The sequence below is a fragment of the Balaenoptera musculus genome, chromosome 7 (assembly GCF_009873245.2).
Source record: "Balaenoptera musculus isolate JJ_BM4_2016_0621 chromosome 7, mBalMus1.pri.v3, whole genome shotgun sequence".
NCBI lineage: Eukaryota > Metazoa > Chordata > Mammalia > Artiodactyla > Balaenopteridae > Balaenoptera > Balaenoptera musculus.
The window spans coordinates 19,809,486-19,833,838 of NC_045791.1; the positions used below are offsets into that span (position 1 = coordinate 19,809,486).

Sequence of the window (24,353 nt, forward strand, 5' to 3'; positions counted from 1 at the left end):
CATTAGTCCTGAAAAACTTTGAGGAGATAACTTCAACCAAAGAACACTGTACAGAAACAAAATGGACTGAAGGGAAGCAATGAAATTACTTACTGGTTTAAATAATCTGCATACAGAAGAGAATGTAACAGTTACAGACAACAACACCAAAATTACAAACCTAACAAGAGGTAAGAGGGGAAAAAGGCAAAGATCATTTAAAGATGGCAAAGGGGAATTCCCTGGAGGTCCAGTCGTTAGGACTCCTCACTTTCACTGTTGGGGACCAGGTTCAATCCCTGGTCAGGGAATTATGATCCCACAAGCCACGTGGCGTGGCCAAATTAAAAAAAATAAAGTTGGTAAAGAAAATAATCTAAGTATATTGTAGAATAAATTATAAGTATTTTTAAAAATACAAAGGTAACATCAGAAAAATAATTTAACCAATTAATATGATGTGCTGAGAAAGAAGGATAGAAAGAGAGAAAAAGGCAACATACCAACTATCACTACACATAACTGGGAATAAGAAAACACTGCCTAATAAAATGGATCTACAAGTATATTATACAAAGCTATAGTTATAAAGATTACCAATGGATTCAAAGTCTATACCTTTCAAATTACTAAAAGCACACACTAAACAGAAGAAAACTTGGATCACACAGTAATATATTTGGTGGTTCACAAAGTGATTATATAGTAACATATTTTTAGGAACAGAAACAGTAACAATTACTATGATGATGGAATTAAGACCAAACATAGCTCTAATGTCAACGAATGAAAGTAAGCTTAATAATACTTAAAAGACAAACTGAATCACAAAGTGAAATCTGACTTTGAAATTTAAAAAAGCATCTAAAGGAAGTGTCTCAAAAATGTTGAAAACAGAAAAATGGTTAAAAGTATGCTAAAAAAAAATTATGGTGAGAAAGAAATAGTTGTTGGAATATTAGTTACACAAGATTAAATTTAGAGTACAAAAGGAAAGAAATAAGTAATTTTATAATAAGGTTACTTTACAATGAATGATACAGAGTATAATCCCAAATGAAGATTTAACAGTAAAATCCATGCTGCCAGTAATAGGGTGGTTTAGTTATTCTAAAAGCTCTTTCCTTTGCAAACACCTAGAAATATGGAAATTAGATAAAATACTATATTTTAAAATGCAAAGCTGGCCTGAAGAAAAGTAAAAATAAATTTACAATGACCAGAAACAAAAGAGAAAGTCAAACCCAGAATAACAGGTGAGTAATAAAGCCATGGGTCACAATGAAAGTGTCTACAGACACCATCAACAGGGAACCTTAAGATTTAACAGCCAAGCAGAGCAATAGGAATAGGGTCTCAGACCTACACAAAATGAACAGTGGAAGTGAGGCTCCTAAACAAAACATGAGCCTAAGAAAGCTACAACATAAATGAAAGTGGAAAAGGGGTGACAATAGAAAGAGAGATATAAGCAAAAGGAAACCAACAGGAAGTAGATTTATACATGTATGGTCAATTGCTTTGCCACAAGGGCACGAAGGTAACTTACGGAAAAGAATATACACTTTTCTACAAATGGTACTGGAATAACTGGATATCAGTGTGAAAGAAAACTGAACCTAGAACTCTCATCTCACCCCATATACAAAAATTAATTTGAGATAAATCATATATCAAAACACAAATGCTAAAACTATAAAACTTCCAGTATAAAACATAAGAAACCATATTTGTGATTGTGGGGTAAAAAGGACTTATTGGTGGCAACATAAAAAGCACTACCATATAAGAACAACTGGATTAACTAGATTTTATCAAAATTCTAAAATTCTGTTGATCAAAGGATAATGTGAAGAAAAGTAAAAGGCAAGTTATAGACTGCCACATGTATGTGGCATAGGTGTTTTACGCAGAGTATAAGAAAAACTCCTTCAAATCAGAGGTAAAAAGACAACAACTGGGAATTCCCTGGCAGTCCAATGGTTAGGACTCAGTGCTTTCACTGCCACAGCCCAGGTTCAATCTCTGGTTGGGGAACTAAGATCCCACAAGCCATGCAGTGAGGCAAAAAAAAAAAAAAAAAAAAGAAGACAACAACTAAAACATGGGTAAAACATTAATATAAGATATAACTATCTCATATAGCTAGACAGCCAATAAGCACAGGGAAAGATGCCAACATCATTAGTCATTAGGAAAACACAAATTAAAATACAATCAGCTACCACATGAAGATCCATTAATTTTGAATGGCTAAAACGATATAGGCTGAGACTTCAAGCACCGAGAACTCTCATATATTGCTGATGGGGTGGAAAAAAAGTTGGGCAGTTTTCTTACAAAGTTAAACAGATACCTACACTAAAATCTAGCAGGAGAAAGCATGTCCACAAAAGGACTTGTTCAAGAATGTTAATACCATCTTTATTCATAAGACTCCTAAATTAGAACCAACCCAAATGTCTGTCACCAAGTGAATGAATAAAATAACTGTCCTACAATCAGAGATCAAAAAAATGCATACGAATCTCAAAAACATGTTGAACAAGAGAAGTCAGACACACATAAATTATATGATTTCCATTCATACCAAGTTCCAAAAAAGACAAACGTAAGCTATGGTACAGTAAGGGATTATAACTCATTCAATATATAGGATTCCATGAGCCCATACTGAGGAGGGACAGACAGATGGATGGGCAGAGAGAGAGAGAGAAAGAGATTGTTGGGCAGAGGAGGGCTCTTCCTTAGAGTAGAATGCCAGTCAATAAATCAACATTTTAACAACTACATGGCAAAAATTATTTTAAGCAAGAATCATTTATGGATGCAAATCCAAGAGGAAAAATATCGAATAAGTAGAAGCATATTTGCATGATCTTAACATCTCATGTTAGTTGTTTGTTAAATAGGAAACAATTGAGCAAGGGAAAAATAGTAACTATATATATGGTAGAGAAACTACAACACTTTGACTAGCAATCCAAATTAATACCACCAGTGAGGGGCTGACAGATACAGTGTGCCTTCAAAAGCAATATCCTGACAAGGACAGGACCTTGATCTCACTTATGTACCAATCCAGAAAGGACTAATCTAAATCCTGTCATGAGAAAACATTAAAGAAATTGAGACACATTCTATAAAATAAACAGGCCTATATTCTTTAAAAAAAAAATACTAATGTCATGAAAGGCTGTGGAACTGTCCTACAATAAAGGAAAGAAAGAGCTATCACTAAATGCAAAAGCTGATCTGGGACTGGATCTTTGCGCTAAAAGAAAAAAAAATGCTATAAGGATATTACTGGTACAATTGACAACAGATATGTAGATTAAAGAATTGCACAGAAGTTAAATTTCCTGAATTCGATTATGTACTGTGGCTACATTAGAGAATACCTTTGTTCTTAAAAAATACACATTATATTGAAATATTGTAGGTTAAAGGAGCATGATACATGTAACCTACCCTCAAGTGATTCAGAAAAAAAAACACTAACATGCGTGTGTATGTGTAGAGAGAGACAAAGAAAGAGACAGAGGGAGAGGGAGAGTGAATAAAAAAGTAAAGGAACCCCAATGTTCATTGCAGCAGTGTTTACAATAGCCAAGACATGGAAGCAACCTAAATATCCATCGACAGAGGAATGGATAAAGAAGATGTGGTACATATACACAATGGAATACTACTCAGCCATTAATGCCATTTGCAGCAACATGGATGGATCTAGCGATTGTGATACTGAGTGAAGTAAGTCAGACAGAAAAAGAGAAGTACAGTGTGATATTACTAACATGCGGAACCTAAAAAGAAATGATACAAATGAATTTATTTACAAAACAGAAACAGAGTCACAAACTTAAGAACGAACTTATGGTTGGGTTGGGGGGAAGGGTTAGGGAGTTTGGGACTGACATGTACACACTGCTATATTTAAAATGGATAACCAACAAGGATCTACTGTATAGCACAGGGAACTCTGCTCAATATTATGTAACAACCTAAATGGGAAAAGAATTTGAAAAGGAATAGATACAAGTATATGTATAATTGAATCACTCTGCTGTACACCTGAAACTATCACAACATTGTTAATCAACTATACTTCAATATAAAATAAAAAGTTAAAAAAAAGGTAAAGGAAAAGTGGCAAAATGTTTAAAATTAAACTAGATACAAGGTATATGAAAGCTATTTCTATACTTTTCTTAATAACTTCTCTATAAGTTAAAATTATTTCAAAGTAAAAAGTTAAAAAATATTGAGAGGGACTTCCCTGGTGGTGCAGTGGTTAAGAATCTGCCTGCCAATGCAGGGGACACGGGTTCGAGCCCTGGTCCGGGAAGATCCCACATGTCGCGGAGTAACTAAGCTTGTGTGCCACAACTACTGAGCCTGCATTCTAGAGTCTGCCAGCCACAACTACTGAGCCCACGTGCTACAACTACTGAAGCCCATGTGCCTAGAGCCCGTGCTCAACAAGAGAAGCCACCGCAATGAGAAAACCCGTGCACCACAAGGAAGAGTTGCCCCCACTCGCCACAACTAGAGAAAGTCCGCAAGCAGCAATGAAGATCCAATGCAGCCAAAAATAAATAAATAAGTAAATAAAATAAATTTTTTTTAAAAAATTAAGAAAGTATCAGGTAACTAATACAAAAAATACATTCTGGTGACAGACATCAGATCAGTGGTTGCCTAATTCAGGGGAAGGAGTTGACTAAAGAGAGGCCTATTCTGGGTGATGGAAGTACTCTATATCTGACATGTTTGAAAACACAGAAGTATACATATATCAGAATTCACTGAACTGTACAGCTAAAATCTGTGCATTTTACTGAATTTAATTATACCTAAAATTTTTTAAAAGCCAATAAGGAAACTTAAGGTTTGGCATCAGGAGAAAATTAATGATCAAAATTCATAATCATAAGCCTACCTAAAAATGAATTTGATACTGCCTATGTGACCTGGAAAACCTTAAACCAAAGACTTAACTTTGTAAGTCCTTCCTAAAAGAATCTACCCACTATTTAGGTTTCTCAAAATTCCCAGAGATTAAGATTACCTAATTATTAAAACAAAAATTTTTTAAATTAGCAAATACATTGGGAAATAAGCTATCATGAACAACAATAACAACAAAAGGTAAAATTAGCCTCCAAAACACTTCAGATATGTAAAATAAGTATATTCTAGATATTTACAGAAATAAGAGATGGAATTAAAACATGGCAAGAAACAAGATACCAACAACATAACAAGGCAGATAGAAACTGGATATTCTAGGGCTTAAAAATACACTATCTGACATTAAGAACAGAAAATAAAATGTTCCTATTCTCCAATTTCAAGAAAGGAATGGACTGACTGTTCTTTGACATTAGTCAGCTAATCTCTAAACTATAGTCTGAAATTCAGCAAGTCATTAAACACTCCTGCTTTTTACAGTCTACAGACTTCCCCCCAAACCAGATACAATACTAACTCTTTGCTTTGTTTGGAGAGCCATGTCTAAGGAGCACAGTTCTCCCTTGCTTAGCAAGTAATAAATTCAACTTTTTGTTTCAGACTTTTTTTTTTTTAGTCCACGCCACAGGGCTTCCAGGATCTTAGTTCCCCAACCAGAGACTGAACCCCAGCCCTTAGCAGTGAAAGCGCAGAGTCCTTAACCAAGGGACCGCCAGGGAATTCCCTGTGTCAGACATACTGTGTGGGTTTTGGTTTCAGATATTTTGAGTGATGGTCTCTTCCTTAAGAGAATTCAATAGATTAACTTACAGCAAAAGAGAGTATTAGTTAACAAGAATATGGATAAACAAAAATATCCAACTGAAGCAGAGAAATTTAAAATAAGAAAATACAAAAAAAGAAGATAAGAGATATATGGGACACTGAGAAAAGGTCTAACAGAGGTATAACTGGAGGCAAGGAGTATTAAGAATGAGCAAAAATAACAGTTGAAGAGAAAACAACTGAGAATTATCCACAACTAATGAATGATATCAGCCCACAGATTAAGAAGTATAAATGCAAAGAAAACCACACTCAGGCACATCATAGTAAAATTTTGGATAGCTGAACAAAGAGAAAACCTTAAAATCAGCAGGGGGCGGGGAGAAGACCATTTATAGCAGCACCAAAAATATTAAATACCTAGGAATAAATGTAATGATATATGTGAAAGAACTATATATTGAAAATTACAAAAAATTTACTGAAAAAGAAATAAGGGAAAGAATAATTGAGATGAAGTAAATGGAGGGCAATTAAAGAAATGGAAGAATAGGACTTCCCTGGTGGTGCAGTGTTTAAGAATCCACCTGCCAATGCAGGGGACATGGGTTCGAGCCCTGGTCTGGGAAGATCCCACATGCCACGGAGCAACTAAGCCTGTGTGCCACAACTACTGAGCCTGTGCTCTAGAGCCTGCGAGCCACAACTACTGAAGTCCGCATGCCTACAGCCCGTGCTCCACAACAAGAGAAGCCACCACAATGAGAAGCCTGCGCACCGCAATGAAGAGTAGCCCCCGCTCACCACAAGTAGAGAAAGCCCTCACACAGCAACGAAGACCCAACGCAGCCAAAAAATAAATAAATAAATAAATTGTGATGGTTCAATTATATTCCATATACAAAAGTAAATAAATAAATAAATAAATATAACCAATCAATCCACCATCACCTCTACCTTATAACATATACAAAAATCAATTCCAAGTTGATTGTAGGGAATTCCCTGGAGGACTGGTGGTTAGGAATCCGCGCTTTCACTGTCAGGGGCTCGGGTTCAATCCTTGTCAAGGAACTAAGATCCCGCAAGCCACAAGGCCAAACAAACAAGCAAACAAAAAACCCAAATAGATTGTAGATCTAAATGTAAAAAAGAGACAAAAAAGTTTTTAGAAGAAAACACAGGAAATTATCTTCACAACCTTGTAACAGACAAAGATTTCTTAAATAGGATGCAAAAAGTATCAGCCACAAAAGACAATACCAATAAAGAATATTTAATAGAACATTAAATTTGAGAATGTCTGCTTATCAAAAGGCATAATTAAGAGAGTGAAAAGCAAGCCATAGCCTGAGAAAAATCATTTGCAACACAGATACAAAAGACTCATCCAGAATATAAATCTGATAAGTCTCTACAAAATGATAAGAAAAAGGCAAGCAGATAACCCAGGAGAAAAATGGATAAGACATGAACAAGCACTTAACATAAGACGATATCCAAACGGCTAATAAGCATACGAAAAGGTGTTAAGCTTCATTTGTCATCGGAAAAATGTACATGAAAATTCAATGGATATCACTATATTCCTATAAGAATACCTAAAATGACACGAAAGATAAGCAATATGAGGTACTGGTGAGGCTGTGGTACAAATGGAACTCTTATCCACTGTTGACACAAGTATAAATTGGTTAAATCACTTTGAAAAATGTTTGGCCAAGTTATGGGTTGAACTGTGTCCCCCAAAATTCATATGTTGAAGTCTTAGCTCCAGTCCCTCAGAAAGTGACCTCATTTGGAAATAGGGTCATTGCCGATGTAATCAGTAATTAAGTCATTAGGGTGGGCCTGAATCCAATATGACTGATGTCCTTATATGAAGGGAAATTTTTGACACAAATAGAGGGAAGATGATGTGAAAAGACACTGGAAGAAGATACGCATCTAAAAGCCAAGGAGAGAGACCTGGAACAGATCCTTCCCTCACAGTCCTGAGAAGGAATCAACTCCGCCAACACCTTGATTTTGGAATTCTAGCCTCAAGAACCGTTAGACAATAAATTTCAGTTGTTCAACCCACCCAGTTATGGTACTTCATTATGACATCCCTGACAAACTAACAGAGGCAGCATCTACTTAGTGGAATATATGCATATTTATGACCAACGATTCCTCTTCTTGGTATATGCACAACAGAAATGTGTATTTATGTTTACCAAAAGAATTGTCTAAGAATGTTCATAGCATTGCTATTTTTAAGAGCCCCAAACTAGAAACAACCCAAGTGCTCATCAACAGTAGAATGAATAAATAAATTATGGTACATTTACACAATGGAATTTTATATAGCAATGAGAATGAACCAATTACTACTACATGCGACACTATGGAAGGATCTCGCAATGATGTTGAATGAGAAAAGTCAGACACAAAAGAGTACATACGGGGCTTCCCTGGTGGCACAGTGGTTAAGAATCTGTCTGCCAATGCAGGGGACATGGGTTCAAGCCTGGTCTGGGAAGGTCCCACATGCCACGGAGCAACTAAGCCCGTGCGCCACAACTACTGAGCCCGCATGCCTCGAGCCTGAGCTCCACAACAAGAGAAGCCACCGCAATGAGAAGCCTGCGCACCGCAACAAAGAGTAGCCCCCGCTCGCCACAACGAACACCCAACGCAGCCAAAAGTAAATAAATTAAATAAATAAATTTTAAAATGAGTACATATGGATGATTACAATTAACATAGTTGAACATGTAAAAGTAATCTGTGGTGTGAGAAGTCAGGATAGTGGTTACCTTTGGAAAGGAGGGAGGCAGTAGTGATTGGGAGAAGGCAAAAGGAAGGTTTCTGGGATGCAGGTAACGTTCTATTTCTTGATTGTGGTGATGGCTATATGGTGAAAATTCTTCAAGTTATATGCTTACGATCTGCACTCACTTCTCCATATATGTTATTCATCACTAAAAAAAGTTCTTTAAAGCTGAATACGTGAGTTAACAGATTAGAAAAGCTGAATCATAAACTATAAGAGAAATCTTAAGAACAGCCATAGCGATTTCCCTGGTGGTCCAATGGCTAAGACTCCGAGCTCCCAATGCAGGGTACCCAGGTTCGATCCCTGGTCAGGGAACTAGATCCCACAGGTCTCAACTAAAGATCCCACATGCCACAACTAAAAGATCCCACACGTGGCAACAAAGGTCCCGTGTGCCGCAACTAATACCCAGCACAGCCAAATAAATAAATTAAATAAATAAATATTTATTGGGTTGGCCAAAAAGTTCGTTTGGGTTTTTCTGTAACATCTTGCAGAAAAACCCAACAAACTTTTTGGTCAACCCCATTTAAAACAACAACAACAACAAAACAGCCATAATGTAGCCCAGATAGACACAGAAAATATGAGACATTAATGGAAGCATAGGATAAAGTGAAATGGTCAAGTATAAGTCTAATTGGAGTAGCAAAAGAAGATAATAAAGAGAATGGGTAAGAATCAATATTTGAAGAGTGAGAATTTCCCGGAATCAACATGGCACAAATCTCAGATTAAAAACATACAATAATCTCAAGCAGGATAAATAAAAAGAAGACCATATAGAATAAATTATAGCAAAACAGCAGAACTCCAAAGACAAAGAGAAAATCTTAAAATCAGATACAGATAAAAGATGATTTACAAATATATGAAAATTAGACTGATTCTTTTTTTTTTTTTTTGAAAATTTTCAAACTCACATAAAAGCCAAAAAGAATAATACAATGAACACATTTATACCACTCAAGTGTTCACACTGTTAATATTTTGGCCGACCGCCTCGAAGTTTCTCTAAACATACACATGCCTTTCCCTTTTGGGAAAATGTAGAAAATAGGCTGTAGATAGCAGGATTCTTCATCCCCCAATTCTTTATCATGCATTTCCCAGGAACAAGAACATTCTTATATTCAACTATAACACCATTACCACATCTAAGGTAATCAACATTAATTCAATAACAGCACTCTAATAGAGTCCAGATGAAGTTTTCCCAGTTAACCCAAAAGTGTCCTTTAAAGCTTTTCTTTTTACTTATTCAGGATCTAATCAAGGTTTATGCATTACTTTCAGTTGTTCTAGCTCTTAGGTTGCTTCTCAACTTAGAACATTCCCACCACTTCCCTTGGTTCTCCATGACATTTAATCATGTGAAGACATCAGGTCAGCTGTCCTGAAAAAATGTCCCACATGCTGAACTGGTTTGACTGTTTCCTCAGGACTTTCAGGTCAAGTATTTCCAGGAAGAACACCACATAAGAATGTTATACACTGGGGCTTCCCTGGTGGCACAGTGGTTGAGAGTACACCTGCCAATGCAGGGGACACGGCTTCGATCCCTGGTCCGGGAGGATCCCACTTGCCGTGTAGCAGCTAGGCCCATGCGCCACAACTACTGAGCCTGTGCTTTAGAGCCCTCGAGCCACAACTACTGAGCCTGCATGCCATAACTACTTAAGCCCACATGCCTAGAGCCCGTGCTCCGCAACAAGAAAAGCCACCACAATGAGAGGCACGCGCACTGCTGGCGGCAACTAGAGAAAGCCCGCGCGCAGCAACAAAGACCCAACACAGCCAAAAATAAATAAATAAAATAAATAAATTAAAAAAAAAGAAAGTTATAGACCTCCTGTGTACCACATTATGCCGGTATCTGTACCATTATCAGAGATACCAACCTTGACCATTTTGTGTAATTTTTCTCTTTGTAATCAATAAGTCACCTGCAGGGTAATATTTTGAGACTTGAGAGCACACTTTTTAATGGCATCTATGGAAGCCAGAAGACAGCAGAATACAGTCTTCGAGGTGCTAAGAAAAAAATGGCTATTAAAGTAGAGCTTTATTGTTAACTAAAGTATCATTCAAGAATGAAGGCAAAATAAAATATATCCTGAAATTATTATTTCATGATCTAGTAAAAAAAAAAATTAACGGGAAGACTATGTATACACAAAAAGAATTTTTTTCACAAAGCTTTGTTTTTTTATACACTTGCCAGGGATTTAGCATTTTAACATGTCTTGAAAAAAGTACTTTACCTGCCGTCTCTTCTCAAGGCAAAAGTGATGCCATCTTTCTGGAAGGGAAGCAGCTTTGCTCTTAGTTTGTCAGGCAAAAAATCCAGCTGTTTATAAGATTCACTTGTCAAACAAGAAATCTGAGGTGTAAGAGACTTTTTTATGTCATGACCTCTGGGCATGATGATCCTAAAAACAAAAAAATCACAAGAGGGAGGGGTGGGGGAAATAGATATTACTAAGTGTATTAGAGAATTAAACGTAAATAATAATATGAAAGCACTTATCAATAGCCTTGACATACTAGATACAAATTGGTTAAATCATGTTCCCAGAATAAGCTATTAAGAAAATTCAAAGCACTGAGTCCAAAAGCAATACTTAATGCACTAAGAACCAGCATACTCTATTTCATTTGTATTTCTAATTGAGCCATGACATAGCCATACCCGTTTTAAGCAATAAATGTATTATTAAAAAGTTATAAATCAACTAGATTTTTACAAACTAAATAATTTTTTAAATGGGGATGAATTTTACAGAAAGATGAATTCTTTTATAATCAATCCTTTTATAGGTGTTCATTTTCATACTATACTAGATTTTCTAAGAATGAGGTTATAAATTGCATTAAAAAAATTTTTTTTAAACACAAAGATATCAACTCTAAATTTATAATAATTAAATTAGCGTAATATTATTGAATGAGATTGATTTTTAAATATTAAAATGAATTCTTTAATCACTTGAATCAACAGTATAAACTCTGCCTGATTGACATATATACACTAATATGTATAAAACAGATAACTAATAAGGACATGTGGTATTAAAAAAAAATAATAAAATTCAAAAAGAAATATAAAATAAAATTCAAAAAGAAATAAACTCTGCCTGATTAGCACTTTCCTCACCAGTGGCTTTTCACAGTTATAATTTTAATTTTCCACCACATAAAAATTTCATATATCAGTAAATTCTTAGAATGCTGCAAGGAAAAAAGTCCTATTAAATCACTGAACTATAAAGCTTCTCTAATAATAACACTTCATATTTAGATTGAATCATTCATCTGTTTATATATAATCTCATTTCATTTTTAAAACAAATTTGCTTTAATTCTCAATTATTTGCAGACTTATAAAACTTTAGCCTCCCTCTCCCCTAAAAAAGTAATAAACCTGTGTACAATGTTTAAGAATCTCAAGAATTCAACAAGTATTTATTAATAACAAATAAGTACTACATGCCACGATCTAGAGAACCAAGGATTACACCCCCACAGAACTTACATTCTTGAGGGGGAGACTGAAAATAAACAAATAAGTAAACAAGATTAATTACAGTATAGTACAAGTATTATGAAGAAACTTAAGAGGGTAATGGCCACTTTAGGCAGGATGACCAGGTAAGGCCACTCTTAGGTGATACTTGGTCTTGGTCTACAGTCTAAAGGATGTGAAAGAACCAGTCAGGTTCAAAGTTGATAGAAGAGCACTCCAGGCAAACAGCATAAGTGAAAAGACCCTGAGTTGAGAAAAGGCTTAGTGTTTTCTAGAAACAGAGAAGAGGCCAATGTGGTTAGACCAATGAAGAGAATGATATGAGATGAAGTTACTGAGATAACCAAGAGTCAGATCATCGAAGTCCTTGATAAGGACTTTGGATTCCACTTTAAGAATGAAGGGAAGCCAAAGGAGAGGTGCTGTCAAATACACTATTAGGCAGATGTAGCTATTTAAATTTAACTAAATTAAAAATTCAGTTCCTCAGTTCCTCCATCAACCATGTTACAAGTGCTCAATAGGCACATATGGCTAGTGGCTCTCATACTGAACGGTGCACACATAGAACATAGAACATTTCATCCTTCACAGAAAGTTGTACTGGATAGCAGTTACTGGAGAGTTTTAAGAAGGGGAGTGACACAATCTGACTTACATTCCAAAAACTACAAGAGGAGGACAAAGCTATCAATAGAAAGGCATGGGAAAATGTTCCTATAGGACTTTGCCAGTCCACAAAGCCCCCACCGCCTCAATGGCAACTGGATTTAAGAGATGATTTATGACTCACACTTGTTGGATAAGGTCCTCATAAGCACCTATGAGTCAGCATCCCTAGCACCTTCTCAATAGCAATAATAAAACTCTGAGTAAAGAATAGAGAATGGGGGGAACTCCCTGGCAGTCCAGTGATTAGGACTCTGTGCTTCCAATGCAGGGGGCACAGGTTCGAACCTTGGTCGGGGAACTAAGATCCCGCAAGCTGTGTAGTGTGGCCAAAAAATTTTTTAAAAGAGAGAGAGAATAGAGAATGGTTCAAAAGGGGGAAAGTATGAAAGCAAGAAACCTATTATCATGCTGCAACAGACATAGCAAAAATCATCTTTAGCAGTGGAACTGGATTTAGGAAATGTCTCAGAGGTACAGCAAGCAGGACTTGCTGGGCTTCCCTGGTGGCGCAGTGGTTGAGAATCTGCCTGCCAATGCAGGGGACACGGGTTCGAGCCCTGGTCTGGGAAGATCCCACATGCCACGGAGCAACTGGGCCCGTGAGCCACAATTACTGAGCCTGCGCGTCTAGAGCCTGTGCTCCGCAACAAGAGAGGCCGCGATGGTGAGAGGCCCGCGCACCGTGATGAAGAGTGGTCCCCACTTGCCGCAACTAGAGAAAGCCCTTGCACAGAAACGAAGACTCAACACAGCCATAAATAAATAAATAAATAAATAAAAGAACGTGAATTTCTAAAAAAAAAAAAAAGAAAAAGATTATCATACTGGATTTTAAGATTAGTATCTGTATGCTGCTTTAGAAAGACACATCTTAAATAGAAGGACTCATAAACATCTGATGTAAAAGAATGGAAAAAGACATATCATGCATACCAAAATAAACCTGGTATAGCTTTATTAACGTAAGATAGCATATGCTGAAGGCTAAAAAAAATTACTAAGACAAAGAAGGGCCCTTTATAATGATAAAAGATTTAATTTACTAGAATAAACACAGCCTCAAAGTATATAAATATACAAGTCAAAACATCCAGATATGGACTTCTCTGGTGGCGCAGTGGTTAAGAATCCGCCTGCCAATGCAGGGGACACGGGTTCGAGCCCTGGTCCAGGAAGATCCCACATGCTGCGAAGCAACTAAGCCTGTGTGTCACAACTACTGAGCCTGCGCCCTAGAGCCCGCAAGCCACAACTACTGAAGCCCACATGCCTAGAGCCTGTGCTGCGCAACAAGAGAAGCCAGCACAATGAGAAGCCCACGCACCGCAATGAAGACCCAACACAGCCAAAAATAAAAAAATAAAAATAAATAAAATTTTAAAAATGATAGAGGTCAATATAAATTTTAAAAAGAAGTTATAAAAGAAAAATTTGACAGAAACAAAGAACAGCCAAATCTATAACTATAGTGAGCCATTTTAATGCATCTCTCTCAGCAGTTGATTATACAAGCAGATTAAAAATCTATAAGTTATGGAAAATTAAAGAACACAATAAACAAACTTGAGTCATTTGGTGTAATGACAGAAATATTATTTTCAAGCTCATTCTACGAAGTTAGACTAAACTTCGTAAGACAAGCACATTGCAAGAAAAAACATAAACAAGACATTTTCTCATGTTCATCAGTTAAAAAACAATTAGAGGGCTTCCCTGGTGCCACAGTGGTTAAGAATCCGCCTGCCAATGCGGGAGACACGGGTTTGAGCCCTGGTCCGGGAAGATCCCACATGCCGTGGAGCAACTAAGCCCATGCGCCACAACTACTGAGCCTCTGCTCTAGAGCCCGCGAGCCACAACTACTGAGCCCATGTGCCACAACTACTGAAGCCCACGCACCTAGAGCCCAGCACTCCGCAACAAGACAAGCCACCGCAATGAGAAGTCCGCGCACTGCAACGAAGAGTAGTCCCTGCTTGCTGCAACTAGAGAAAGCCCATGCACAGCAACAAAGACCCAATGCAGCCAAAAATAAAAATTAATTAATTAATTAACTTAAAAAAAAACCCCAAAAAACAATTAGCAAACCTAATACATCAGTAAATTAAAAGAGTAAAATATCAAGACTAAAATGGGCTTATTTTAGGAATGCAAAGGCAAGTTCAACTTTTAAAGCTTAAAATTCATGTAGAAATGCAAGGGTCCCAGAATAGCCAAAACAATCTTGAAAAAGTATAGTCGGAGGACTTATACTTCCTGGTTGTAAAACTTGCTATGAAGCCACATAATGAAAACAGTGTAGTATTAGCATAATGATAGAGAGATAGATCAATGGAATAGAATTGAGAGTCCATAAATAAACACTTAACAGTCAGTTGATTTTTGAGGAGGGTGTCAAAACAATTCAATAGGAAATGAAAAACTTTTTTCAAGAAATAGTGCTGGGAGAACTAGATATCCACATATAAAAGAGTGAAATCAGACCTTTAACTCACACCATACACAAAATAACTCAAAATGATCAAGGACTAAAACGTAAGGGCTAAAATTTTTTTAAAAACTATTAAAAGAAAGCATAAAAGTAAATGTTGGTGACCAATGGTTTCTTAGACACAATGCCAAAAATAAAAGCATCAAAAGAAAAAATAGATAAATTGGACTTCACCAAAATTAAAAACTTTAGTGCTGCAAATAATACCATCAAGAAAGGGAGGGCAATCCACAGAAATGGAGAAAATATTTGCAAAGTATATCTGACAGGAGACTTGTATCAAGAATATACAAAGAACAATTACAACTCAATAATAAAAACAAAACTCAATTTAAAAATGCAAAAATGATCTGAATAGACATTTCTCTAAAGAAGATGTATAAATGGCCAATAAGCACACAGAAAAATGTTCAACATCATTAGTAATAAGGAAATTGCAAATCAGAACCACAATGAGATACCACTTTATACCCATTAGGAGGGCTAAAATTAAAAAGACAGATAACAAGTTTTGGCAAAAGTGTGGAGGAATTAGAACCCTCAAACACTGCTTGTGGAAATGTATAAAAGTGTAACCATTGTGAAAATCAATATGGTAGTTCATCAAATGTTAAACATAATTATCATAAGACCTGCAAATTCTACCCCTAGGTAAATGAATTTTTCTTTCACCCAAGAAAAATGAAAATATACATCCACACAAAAACTTGCATACAAATTTTCATAGCAGCATTATTCGTAATAGTTTAAAAAAATGAAAACAACACAAATGTCTATCAACTGATGAATTGATAAAGAAGATGTAGTATATCTATACAATGGAGTATTATTTGACAATAAAATGGAATAAAATACTGATACAGGGCTTCCCTGGTGGCGCAGTGGTTAAGAATCTGCCTGTCAGTGCAAGAGACACCGGTTTGAGCCCTGGCCCGGGAAGATCCCACATGCTGTGGAGCAACTAAGCCTGTGTGCCACAACTACCGAGCCTGCACTCTACAGCCCACAAGCCACAACTACTGAGCCCATGCGCCACAACTACTGAAGCCTGAGTGCCTAGAGCCTATGCCCCACAACAAGAGAAGCCAAGACAATGAGGAGCCCGTGCACCACAACGAAGAGTAGCCCCCGCTTCCCACAACTAGAGAAAGCCTGCGCACAGCAATGAAGACCCAACACAGCCAAAAATAAAAACAAACAAATAAATAAATAAATTTATTACAAAAAAAATACTGATACATCCTACAACATGGATGAACATGAAAACATTATGCTAAGCGACAGAAGCCAGTCACAAAGAACCACATATTGTGTGATTCCATTTATATGAAAGGTCTAGACTAGGCAAATCCATAGAGACAGAAAGTAAATGAGTGGTTGTTTAGGGCTGGAGTCAGGGATATGGGGGGGTGGGGCGTGGAATAGAGGGGCAGAGACTAAAGAGCAACTGCTAATGAGTACTGGGTTTCTTTTTAGAGTGAAGAAAATGTTCTAAAATTAGATCATGATGATGGTTCTACAACTCTGTGAATATATCAAAACCCAAAGATTATGAAATGAATGAATTTTATGGTTTTATTTCCTGGTGAATTTTATCTCAATTAAACCGTTATTAAGATACATTGTAAAAACCTCAAGCAATGTAATTTTCAAGAATAATAAAATAAAGAAGAAAATTTAGATGGTAATCTTAAAAGTAGGGGGAAAATGCATTTGATAAAATTAAAAATCAGTTCAGAGAAAAACCTCCCTGACAAAGGAAAAACAGAAGAGAATTTACTTCATATCATGAAAGGTTTTTACCAAAAACCTTCAGCAAACATCATACTTAATGTAAAATGTTGACAGCTTTCCTTGCAAGGTCAGAGAAGACACAAAAATGCCTACTATCTCAAATTTTATTTGACAGTGGAATCAGATCAGTTGAATAAGGCAAAAGGAAAGGAGAAAAAAATTTTTTTAATTTACAGATGACATAGGATTATGTACATAGAATAAAAATAATCTACTAGGAGTTTTATAAGCAAATTTAGTCAGGTTGATGAATACATGACCAATATACACAATCCACTATGTTCCTCTACATAGGCAAAATCAGAAAATAAAATATGAAAATTGATACCATTCTTGTGAACATCAAGAAATTCAAATATCAGAAATAAATCTAATAAAAGGATGTGCAAGACCTGTATATGGAAACTATAAAAGATTGAAAAAGAAGATCTAAAACAAAGAAGTGGTAACACTGTTACGAGATTGCAACTGATTATAATATCAACAAACTCTTGAGATGATGTCATATGCCACTGAAACAACATGAACACCAACGAAAATAGGCTCAGTTTTTAATTCTGAAGGTGGCGAAAGAACTAATATTTCTGGAGTGTCTATTACGTGCCAAGAACTTGAACGTATGCTATCTCATGTAATCCTCCTAAGAACCCTATGAAATAAGTACTATGTTCTTGTTCATTAATGAATAAACTATGACATGGTAGATAAGAAAGCCAGGATTCAAATGCAAGTTTGTATGGCTACAAAGCCTGAAATGAAGCAAAGCCTCATCCAAAGATTTAAAACACAAACAAAATCAATCAATCAAACAATTCCTGTCTTGATGTATGCTTTTAGGAAGACAGAGTATACATACAGCCACTCGGAAAAATAGTTTGACAATTTCTTCAATAACTACACATGCAACTACCATATGACTCAGCAACAGTACTCTTGGGCATTTACCCTAGAGGAAACTTATGTCAACACATACGTCCACGCAGAAGCCTAAATATGAATGTTTACAGCAGTTTTATTCATTATTGTCAAAACCCGAACCAACCCAACTGGAATGGACCATTCCAAGGGGTGAATGGTTAAACAAACTGGTACATACATATCATGGAATACTGTTCAGCAATAAAAAGGCACAACTGATACATTCAACAATCTAGATGAATCTCCAGAGAATTACGCTGAGTGAAAAAGCCAATCTCAAAAGGTTACATTTGTGTGACTCCATTTATATAACATTTTTGAAATGACAAAATTGTAGAAAAGATTAGTAGTTGCCAGGGGTTAAGGTAGGGAAGGAGAGAAGAGGTTGTGACTCTAAAAAGGCAACATGAGGGATCCCTGTGGGATGGAAATGTTCTCTATCTTGATGGTGTCAATATCCTGGTGGTGATACTGTGTTATAGTTTTACAAGACGTTACCATTGGGGCAAACTGGGTGAAGGGTACCCAGGATTGTACCTGCATTATTTCTTTGCATTATTTCTCACAACAGCATATGAATTTACAATGATCTCAAAATTAAAACTTTAATTTTAAAAAATGGAAAAAGCAACACACTGGCTTAATCCATACCAACGAATCTAAAAGTTTTGGAAAATTAGGATCAAAAAGATAAAACTCCAAGAAGATCATGTAGCTAGTGGCAGAGGTAAGACATCTAACTGGGTCTTTGCTCCCTTTTTAACACAAGAATGCTCCATCTCTGCTTCAGGGCTAAATGCCAGTGTATCTATTTTAAATAGTCAGAGGACTTCCCTGGTGGCGCAGTGGTTGGAAATACGCCTGCCAATGCAGGGGACACAGGTTCAAGCCCTGATCCGGGAAGATCCCACATGCCACAGAGCAACTAAATCCGAGCACCACAACTACTGAGCCTGTGCTCTAGAGCCTGCAAACCACAACTACTGAAGCCTGGGTGCCACAACTACTGAAGCCCACACACCTAGAGCCTGTGCTCCGCAACAAGAGAAGCCACTGCAATGAGAAGCCCGCACACCGCAACGAAGGGTAGCCCCTGATTGCCACAACTAGAGAATGCCCACGCACAGCAACGAAGACCCAACACAGCCAAATATAAATTTTAAAAAAAATTTTTAAAAAGTCAGAATATTTGCCCTGTAAAGAATTACTGTTAAAAAATAACCATTTAATGAATTTCATTCTTTCATGTATTCAATAAAAATATATTTGAGTGTTTACATGATACAGACATTGCACTAGGCTCTGGATATATAATAACATAGAACACAGATGCAATTTTGAAGAAATACTATAGAAAATGTATTGATACTAGGTGTTGAGGGAACATGTAAGAGGAACTCAGTTTTCAAATTTGGGGGTTTGGAAGGTTTCTTAACATACAAATGCCCTGAATTGGAAGTAAAAGGAAGACAGCAGGAAGGAATTCTCAGTCTTCATCTTACTGGACCTACCAGGAAATCATTCCCTCCTCATTAAATCACTTTTTTTTCACTTAGATTCTAGAACACCGCATCCTCATGGATTTTATCCTACATCATTCCTCCTCAGTCTAAACTTCCGCTGGATCTTCCTCATCTCCCTGTCCTCTTAGAGTGTACCAGGGCTCAGGTTTTGGTATCCTCTGCTCTATCCTTTAGAGATCTCATTAGTTTCATGGCTTTTAAATACTACCTCTATACCAATGACTCCCACATTTATATATGGAGATCACACCTCTCCTGAACTTCAGATTTGTTCGTATATTTAAATAGACATACCTACCTAGCAGTCTAATGGGCCTCTCAAACTTAATATGACCAAAATGAACTCCAGATCTTTCTCTCAAACCATATTCCATCCAGGGTCTTCCCCCTCACGTCCTTCCAGTGGCTCACACCAACTCCTTGACTTCACTCTTTGTCTCATGCTGCACATCTAATCCATCAGCATCTCCTGTTGGCTCTACCTTCAAAATATACCCAGAATCCCACCATTCCCTATCACCTTCACCTCTACCTCCTAATTAAAAAAGTAAGTCTGATCATATCACTTCTCAGAAGTCCTCAGTGGCTCCTGATTATACTGGAAAAAAGCTCCATTAATGGTTTATAAGCCCTTCTACAATCTGCCTATTACCTATTACCCTATTCCTATTACCTCTCTACCTCACTTTTTCCTTTCTGTCAAACTGATGTCCCTCCATGTTCCTGCTTAGGACTCCATACTAGCTGGTCCATCTACCTAAACCACTCTCCCTGCTCCCCCATTGCCCCCATATCTGCATAGCTACTTCCCTTTCTTCCTTCTAGTCTTTCCTGAAATGTCAATTTCTCAATGAACGCTTAACTTGACCACCTTATTTAAAACTACAACTCTCATGCTTGCTTGGGCAGCACATACACTAACGTTAGAACAATACAGAGGACATTAGCATGGCCCTTGCACAAGGATGACACACAAATTCATAAACTGTTACATATTTTTGAGAGAGAATTTTAAAGTAAATGTGGCAAAATATTAACAGTATTTGATTCTGAGTCAATGGCATATGGGAGTCCTTTGCACAATACTTGTGACCTTCTAATAAGTCTTAAGTTTTTCCAGAATAAAAGTTAAAAAATTTTAAAACAGAAGAGAATTGAACTCCCTTTTATATCTTCCCTGCTCTACTTTTTTTTTCCTGATAGCATTCATCAACTTGTAAAACACTATATAATTACATACTTATTATGGGTTTTGTTTATTGTCTGTCTCTCCCCACTAAGGCATAAGTTTCCTAAGAGCAGACATTTCTGTCTGTTTTGTTTCCTAGTGTATTCCATGCACCTAGAGCAGTACCTGGCACTATACACCCAATATTATTCATAATATTAAAACTTCAAAGGACAGGGGACCATGATTAGACAGTCTAGAGGTAGAATAGTTCCTAGAGATGAAAAGTATAAGGTGGGACCACTGGAGTACATGGCTGAAACAGTGTGGAAATAAAGTTCACAGGAGATATGGCAGTCGAGGAACTAAGAAAGTAACATGTTGCATCAGCTGGGCTGCACATTCGAACGTAGAAGTCAGAATGTAGGTAGACAGAAAGACAGTAAGCCAAGTTCAAGTTATAGCAGGGAAAATGGGGACACAGTTTGCAAAGTGATTAAGATTAGAGGGGGTAGTTTATTATATATGGATGAAGGCCCCACATTAGGATATTAGGGTATTAGAATACCATAGAAAGTTCTAAGCTAGAAACGAGGCCTACTATGGAAAATTCTTCCTAATACATAGTAACAAGCAAATCTTCTGTTCAACTTAAAAACAAGTTCAGTTAATCTAGATAATTTATAAATTCATCCTAGTCAAACAAAAATTGTTAGTGGAAATGATCCTAATTACTATGGCAACTTAGCTACATGGACACAAGTAAATGTTGTAAAAATAAAATATCTTAAATCTTGGGTGACCTATGACAAAAGATTTGATTACTCACTCCTTCTCTTCTCCCATCCACTGATAATAGGAAGCAGGTGTTCAGAGGTGAGGGAGGAGGACTAGAAGCTAGTAACCCCAGTAAATACCTTTCCCAAGTTAAGTAAGTACAGACGTAACCAAGCATTAACATAAGTAATTCCAAGTTCCTTATTGGAAATACAAATTTAGCTTGAATAAACTGCTAGTTCCCACAAATGGTGAATACGGAGGTCTACTGGACACCTCTGCTCTGAAGTACATGGATCCAGAAACCACAAGTTACCGAACCAACCTTGGGTCCACATGCTGACATGCAGTAAAGCCAATCTACTGGCACCAGGTTGTGGTGAAGGAAAGCATGGCATTTACTGTAGGACATCAAGCAAGTAGTCCAGGGCAACTAGTGCTCAAAACACCTGAAATCCCCATGGGTTTCAGCAAAGCATTTTTAAAGGCACACTGAGGGCAGGGCATCCCAAGGCATGTGATCAGCTCATGTACAGTTCTCTGATTGGTTGAGGTGAAGTAACAGGGCGGTGTCACAGGGGTTAACATTATCAATCCTTAGGCACCTATAGGCCTGGGGCTATGTGCTCATGGTCATCAAGTATTTAATTTCTTCCATTTGCTGGGGGTTTTAGCACCTGTAAAACCACTCAGGAAACATGTATCAGACACTATATAGAGGAGCTAAAGTAGAGGATATGGGGGAGCGGTCTGTCCCAGGAAGGCCCCATAGGGTCCTGCTCAGTTACACACAGACTAACAACAACAACAGTTTGATTATGAGTTTAAAAAGGTAGTCAATCGGGCTTCCCTGGTGGCACAGTGGTTGAGAATCTGCCTGCCAATGCAGGGGACGTGGGTTCGAGCCCTGGTCTGGGAAGATCCCACATGCCGCGGAGCAACTAGGCCCGTGAGCCACAACTACTGAGCCTGCGCGTCTGGAGCCTGTGCTCCGCAACAAGAGAGGCCACGACAGTGAGAGGCCCGCACGCCGCGATGAAGAGTGGCCACCCACTTGCCACAACTAGAGAAAGCCCTCGCACAGAAATGAAGACCCAACACAGCCAAAAATAAATTAATTAATTAATTAGTTAATTAAAAAAAAAAAAGGTAGTCAATGAAGGTGTCTCTTACCTACTCAAATATCTTCAGTGATTACACACAAAATCATATACTCAGTCTTAGAAACTATTCAGATTTGATCAGGACTTGTAAATGTACCTATTTCCTATCTTAACATACTTCATGCTTACATAACAGTATACACTCGGCTTACATGTTTTATCTGATATAGCTATATTTATGGAATGTCAGTCAGTAAGCTACAAACCAAATTTGATAAATTAAAATCACGTTTTGTTAATAAAATTGAATATTCTAAAATGATAAAAGATCAATTTCAGTAAATTATAAAATTATATAATGTTTTAGAAATCACTAATGTGGCTTTAAAAAACCCTGCCATATCGAATATCTAATTATTTTAAAAGCAAGGACAGGTGGGTGGGGGGGTGGGATGAATTGGGAGACTGGGATTGACATATATACACTAATATGTATAAAATAGATAACTAATAAGAACCTGCTGGAGAGGGCAGACAACAGAAGCAAGAAGAACTACAATTCTGCAGCCTGTGGAAGGAAAACCACATTCACAGAAAGATAGACAAAATAAAAAGGCAGAGGACTTTGCACCAGATGAAGGAACAAGATAAAACCATAGAAAAACAACTAAATGAAGTGGACATAGGCAACCTTCCAGAAAAATAAATCAGAATAATGATAGTGAAGATGATCCAGGACCTCAGAAAAACAATGGAGGCAAAGACCGATAAGATGCAAGACATATTTTACAAAGACCTAGAAGAATTAAAGAACAAACACCTAGAAGAACTAAAGAACAAACAAAAAGAAATGAACAATACAATAACTGAAATGAAAACTACACTAGAAGGAATCAATAGCAGAATAACTGAGGCAGAAGAACGGATAAGTGACCTGGAAGACAGAATGGTGGAATTCACTGTTGTGGAACAGAATAATGGAAAAAGAAAGAAAAGAAATGAAGACAGCCTAAGAGACCTCTGGGACAACATTAAACGCAACAACATTCGCATTATAGGGGTCCCAGAAGAAGAGAGAAAGGACCAGAGAAAATATTTGAAGAGATTATAGTCGAAAACTTCCCTAACATGGGAAAGGAAATAGCCACCCAGGTCCAGAAAATGCAGACAGCACCAGGCAGGATAAACCCAAGGAGAAACATGCCAAGACACATACTAATCAAATTGACAAAAATTAAAGACAAAGAAAAATTATTGAAAGCAACAAGGCAAAAATGACAACATACAAGGGAACTCCCATAAGGTAACAACTGATTACTCAGCAGAAACTCAACAAGCCAGAAGGGAGTGGCATGATACATTTAAAGTGATGAAAGGGAAGAACCTACAACCAAGATTATTCTACCCAGCAAGGATCTCATTCAGATTCGATGGGGAAATCAAAAGCTTTACAGTCATTCAAAAGCTAAGAGAATTCAGCACCACCAAACCAGCTCTACGAAAAATGCTAAAAGAACTTCTCTAAGTGGGAAACACAAGAGAAGAAAAGGACCTACAAAAACAAACCCATAACAATTAAGAAAATGGAAATAGGAACAGACATATCTCAAGTGAACACGGAACATTCTCCAGGATAGATCACATCTTGGGTCACAAATAAAGCCTTGGTAAATTTAAGAAAACTGAAATTATGTCAAGCATCTTTTCCGACTACAATGCTATGAGATTAGAAATCAATAAGAGGGAAAAACACGTAAAAAACACAAACACATGGAGGCTAAACAATACGTTACTAAATAACCAAGAGATCACTGAAGAAATGAAAGAGGAAATCAAAAAATA

The 24,353-nt window shown here is 37.0% G+C and overlaps 1 protein-coding gene and 1 non-coding gene across 4 annotated transcripts in view; one reads left to right on the forward strand and one right to left on the reverse strand.

Annotated features, from left to right (window-relative positions):
* The window catches only part of ZRANB3 (zinc finger RANBP2-type containing 3), a 265,687-nt gene that overhangs the window by 226,099 nt on the left and 15,235 nt on the right, over positions 1 to 24,353 (reverse strand). For all 3 annotated transcript variants that reach the window (XM_036858718.1, XM_036858719.1, XM_036858720.1), the window contains one exon: positions 10,804 to 10,971. In XM_036858718.1, the coding sequence (XP_036714613.1) occupies positions 10,804 to 10,964 (161 nt within the window). In that variant the 5' untranslated portion in view covers positions 10,965 to 10,971. The remainder of the gene's footprint in view (positions 1 to 10,803; positions 10,972 to 24,353) is intronic.
* Positions 20,361 to 20,463, forward strand: LOC118898650. The gene has a single exon (XR_005020791.1). It is a non-coding gene; the product is annotated as a U6 spliceosomal RNA (small nuclear RNA).